The sequence below is a fragment of the Daktulosphaira vitifoliae genome, unplaced genomic scaffold, assembly GCF_025091365.1.
Source record: "Daktulosphaira vitifoliae isolate Bord-2020 unplaced genomic scaffold, ASM2509136v1 Scaffold_3, whole genome shotgun sequence".
NCBI lineage: Eukaryota > Metazoa > Arthropoda > Insecta > Hemiptera > Phylloxeridae > Daktulosphaira > Daktulosphaira vitifoliae.
In genome coordinates, this window is record NW_026099574.1 from 15,128,500 (window position 1) to 15,134,459 (window position 5,960).

Below are 5,960 nucleotides of genomic sequence, written 5' to 3' on the forward strand. Positions count from 1 at the left end.
TAGTCTTCAAACTTAAAGAGATGGAGGGTTGATATTGAATGGGATATCGTGACAAGTGGAAGTTTAGGATAAGGGTGGCCGACCACAAGTAGATGGGATTTAGGCGAAGAATATGAATAAGAATACGATTTGTGATCTTTTGACGTGTCGTTAAAAGAAATCGGTCCAGTGAGAGCTGAGAAAAAATGGTAACAGACAAAAAAAAACACATCATAGTAAAACCAATATCTTCTCAGCTTCGCCTCGAAGATAAAAGTGAATCAACTACAAGATATATTTTAGGTATAATAGATGCATAACATAGGCTATGTGGAGCTTGACTGGGCTACACGTTTAACTTTTGAACACTTACATTGCTGAACTTATTAAATAAACATATTAGATTAACGATATCAGTCCTTGGTGATTTGTATATTTTACAATGATATAAAGTTATTTTTGAAATATTCTAAAACTAAGACTTGAATTTTTAATTTCTTTAAAAACTCCTAGAGTTAATTTTATTTAGAAGAAGACTTATAAGATAAGAAAAGTTCAGTAAATTAATTTTTTGCATGAAACATGATTTAAAAACTTGTATAATGACTAATACTACAACCATATATAAAAATTAAGTACATGATTTTTTGTCCTTCTAATACGCATAGAATTACTTAATCGATAAAATTTTCTTATTTTAAAGTTCAAAAGAATTTTTGTGCATAAATATCTAGAAACTAATATAATTAACACTTTATTGCCTATCTTAAAAATTTATATGTAAAAAAAGTTTATATGCTAACATATATTCTGTTTTGCACCTTTAAATTAAGAATATTTTTGTTGAAAGTTTTAAAAAAAATACATAGTTTTCAAATATGAAACTATAATCTTAAGATAATTACACTAAATTAACTAAAATCAAATTCTTAACAAATATCATGTATTAAAATAATAATTTTAACTCTCAAAATTAAAAAAAAATTGAATTATTTTAATTGAAGGTTTAACAAAATGCTCATCTATAAAAATAAGGTATTGTATAAAACCGTCATCAGTTAGTTATTTACTTAGGCAAAGTTCTCTAAATAAATTTCAAATAAAAATATAAAAAAAATGTGAAATAAATAAAATGATTTGAGTATGATTAAAAGTAAATTAAATTCGAAAAACAATAGTAAAGTGATTTCGTTGATAACAAGAATAATATAATGTGTAGAAATTAGATGAAGAAGTATTGAATTACGTCGATTTTAGTATAATATAAGCTTTACAATAGTAGTAAGCAATTTTTGAACCCTTAAGCAATATAATAATTCCATATAAAAGGGAAATGCTGGGTAAGCAAATTAATAAAGGTGGGAAAAAGAATATAAAAGGGAAACATCAAAAGTATAACGAGACTGGACGTTTTGTCGAAGAAAAGTCGAGTTACGTGGATACGAGTGTCTTTGTATGATTTAATTTTGTTTTGTGTTACATTTTGAATTTTTGACTTTGTGTTTGATACGTTTCTTAAATAAAATAGCTATTTAAAAACCCTGACTTAGCGCAAATATTTTATATTCACCGTGTTCTTATAATTGTGTGTGTGTGCGCGCCTAGAGTCAAAGTTGGACTACTGGTCCTTTAGTCAATCTTAATAATTAATGTACGAGCTGGCTAGTTTTTTGGGTTTAACCGTCCTTTAGTGGTTATAGTAAAAAGGTAGTTGTGCTGGTGGCTGACAAGGAGTCACTCTTCAGTCTGCTACTTTTGAGCTGACGGGTCTAAATTCTACCCCTTTAGTAGTTCACTAATTAAAGGGATTGGGGCTGATTAGTTTATCCAACTGGAGGATTGGAGAANATATATATATAACATTCATTAATTTGTGTAAAACTTTTGTGTCTACGTTGGGGTACTACCGACGTACGACAAATGTTATAAAAAAATTATAATATCTAGTAACAGATCACATTTGTATAATTTCTATTTAGTAGATTTGATTATAAAATTAATTTTCATATTACATTTTTTAGTTATTTAGCCAGTAACTTGACAAACTTATTTCTGTTTAATTAAAAAATAACGACCAATGTACATTTATTCTTAATTTTTAATATATTTTTAATAAAATATGTTAATAAGTAATAACAATGTTTATTGTAAATACTTTTCATTAATTTTTGAGTTATATTAATTTCATGTTTAGAAAGCTTAAAAAATAAAAGAAAGAAAGTAGTAATAATGAATGTTATATTTTATACTCATTATCACGTATTCTTACTATTATTTCAACCCTTTTTATAATAACCTTTATTCTTTCGTTTTAACTATAATATTACTTATCATTGAAGTACAATCCCAAAATAAATTATTTATTTTCCACTGGTTCATAGCCATCCATTTCCCATTTACTAACCCTTTGTTAAACTTCTAAAACTTAGCAGTATCGGCAATAAAATTAAAGATTACTTGTAGATATTACTTAACCTTATCATCGTGATTCCGCAACCTCTACCTAATTAGAACTTATTTTTTCAGTTTCTCCAGATTAAGAATTAGGTGCAACTATTTTCTCTCTCGTTCATTTGTTCATATGGTTTTTCCTAAATTTCGTCTCATATTGTTCTTTAAAAATTTTGAAACTGCAATTTTTCCAATCTTGATACTGGTATTTTTGCTCATACTTCAAAAAACTGTATTCATCAAATTCCTTCAACAATCGTTATTCCTCTACTGAAAATTTACTCAATTCCCGAATAAATTTAAAGTATGTAATTCTAGCTGTTCTCTCATCCATAAGAAATATGAGGAAAGGCTTATTTATTTAATTTTTATTACATTTTTTATAAATCTAATTGTTAAAAAGAATTTGTTTTTAATTAAAGGACAAAAATAAATTTCACTGTATTCCACTTTTGTGTTCAGACTATTTTAAAATTACCTTTTTGATATACCCATTAAATCTAGCTATTCCTCTTATAAGTCCTAATTCTTTATCAAAATCTATTTTATTCATTGGGATATTAAGTAATCTGTAAACCATGTCATGGCCTTGGTAATACACGCGCGTTAGCACTAAAACGCCTTTATAATTTAGAAATGCGATTAATCAAAGATCCGGTGCTATATGCCGAGTATCGCGCATTCATGGCTGAATATGTCAATCTCGGTCATATGAGACCTGCCACTCAACCGGGTTATTACTACATACCACATCATGCCGTAGTAAAACATGATGGCGAAAATATCGAAAAATTACGGGTGGTGTTTGACGCGATGTGGCGGCACATCGACCGGTTATTCTTTGAATGACGTATTATTAGGCGGTCCTAAACTTCAGAACGATATATTCGATATTATTCAAAAGAATAGGCTTAAGCGTTATATGTTAACCGCTGATATTACAAAAATGTATCGCCAGATATTAGTGCGAGACGCAGACCGCCGGTATCAACATATTTTGTGGCGGGACTCAGTTGAATCTGAAATTATTGAATATGAATTATGCACTGTTACGTAAGGTGTTACTTCAGCTCCATATCTCGCCATAAAATGCTTATATGAGCTAGACGCTCAAAATGGGTCTGGTTTTCCTACTGCAAAAGGTGTATTGACTAAATCCACGTACGTCGACGATATTGTGATCGGCACTGACACTGTGGATGAATTATTAAAAATTCCTGTAAAGGTATTAGGTATGCATTGGGATCCTACATCGGATATGTTTGCTTATCATACTAACATTCAACCCGATCATCCTTATACGAAACGCAAGGTACTTTCTACCATCGACAGACTTTTCGATCCTATAGGTACGTTCGGACCCATACTTTTATGGGCAAAGTCCTTCATGCAAACGTTATGGCAATCAGGTCTTGATTGGGACAGTCAGCTACCAGAGGAGTTAAATACGTCATGGAATCAGTTCGTAACAGAATTGCCATCCATCGACCAAATCAGGTTACCTCGACATATTGACATACGCGCATATTCACAAATAGAATTAGTAGGATTCTCCGACGCTTCATTACGTGGTTACGCGGCTGTTGTTTATTTGCGGTTAGTAGACATCTCCGGTCATGCTACAATAAATTTTGTTACATGTAAGACAAAGGTAGAGCCAATTAAAACCAGCAAGTGCCAAATTACGGTGCCGCACCTCAAATTATGTGCCGCGTTATTACTTGCAACAACGTTGAATCGCGTAAAAAACAGTTTAGATATTGATATTTCAAAAATTTATGCGTGGACCGATTCAACAGTCGTATTATCATGGTTAACCGTTAGCCAAAAATCCTTTAAGGTATTCATAACAAACAGAGTTGCTAAAATACAGCAATTAATACCGGATTGTAAATGGTCATATATCAACACGGTCGACAATCCCGCGGACCCGGCATCGCGCGGTCTACTACCATATAATACCGTATTATGTCACATTCATAGAAGGACCAACATTTTTACGATTACCTGCCGAACAATGGCCGCGGCATAATTATGATCTATTGATGCCTGAAGAATTGCTGGATTATCAACAAAAGACAGTAGTTCTCACAACTATCGATAAAGAAATCGCCGCCGATCAAATTTTACACCACTTTTCTACATTACAATGAATGCAACAATCGCTCGCTTACATTTATCGCTTGACTTTTAAGGTCCGCCGTCAACCCATGCCCACAGGGACACTGACTTATTTTGAATTAAACGCCATGTTACAAAAGGCAGCCTTATTGACTCAAGAAGAATATTTCAAAAATTTAAGAAAACAGTTACTTAATCATAATCAAGTTACACCAAGTTCTCTCGCTCAACTAACGCCGTTTGTTGACGCGACTGGTCTAATTCGTGTCTGCGGCCGCCTCCGCTACGCGTCATTAGGTCCAGATGCAAAACATCCTATACTGTTACCTCAAAATTCGCATTTTACACGTTTAATGATTCAAAACTATCACAATGGATATTTACATGCTGGACCAAAGTTGATTTTGTCAATGATAAGGAGAAAGTTTTGGGTTATTTTTGGTCGTGATGCCGTACTGCAGTTTATTTTTACGTGTACAATTTGTGTAAGACATAAGGCCACTCACCCACACCCAATGATGGGAGATCTGCCAATTTCTCGAGTTTGTTCACAACGTGCCTTTCAAGACGTCGGGATGGATTATGGAGGCCCCTATTTGGTAAAGGAACGACGTCATCGCAACACTAAAACCACCAAAGTATACATAGCGCTTTTTATTTGCATGGCCGTAAAGGCACTACACATTGAAATCGTTTCAGATTTAACTTTGGACGCTTTTCATGCTGCCCTTGACCGGTTTGTAGCGCGTCGAGGAATTCCGTTAAACTTATATAGCGATTGTGGTAGTAACTATATTGGAGCGTCGCGTCAATTAAAATCTCTATTTGCGAATGAGGCCGTACAAAACGCAATGATTGCACGAATTCCATGTAATTGGCACTTCAATCCTCCCGCCGCCCCTCATATGGGTGGAATATGGGAGGCTGGCATTAAAAGTGTAAAACACCATTTAAAACGAGTTATCGGACTTCAAGTAATAACCTATGAAGAAATGGAAACGTTAGTAATTCGTATCGAAGGTATACTCAATTCTCGTCCTCTGACACCCGCTTCAGCAGATCCTCATGATCTACTCGTATTAACCCCCGGCCATTTTTTAATAGAACAACCTATTCTGTCTTTACCCGAAACTGACGTTACTGCTGTACCTATGAACCGATTAACACGCTGGCAACTGATTCGTCATATTCACCAATCGTTTTGGAAACGTTGGTCAAGTGAGTATTTAACGACACTTCAAGGCCGACTTAAATGGACAACAAAAGAAGAAAATATAAAAATTGGAGATCTTGTCATTGTTGAAGCTCCAAATCGTCCACCGGCCGAATGGAAAATGGACCGTATTATAGCAGTCCATCCAGGTTTAGATCGTAGTACGCGTGGCTACCGTACATACTACAGGCGGTAA

General features: G+C 33.6%; 1 protein-coding gene across 1 annotated transcript; it reads left to right on the top strand.

The window, feature by feature from the left end:
• Positions 1–4,679: 4,679 nt before the first annotated feature.
• Positions 4,680–5,960, top strand: LOC126902050 (uncharacterized). Its single transcript, XM_050679073.1, has one exon. The coding sequence runs from the start codon at positions 4,680–4,682 to the stop codon at positions 5,958–5,960; it is 1,281 nt and encodes a 426-aa protein (XP_050535030.1).

Coding starts and splice junctions, on each gene's coding strand:
- LOC126902050 (XM_050679073.1), top strand. CDS start 4,680: ATGTTACAAAAGGCAGCCTTATTGACTCAAGAAGAATATTTCAAAAAT.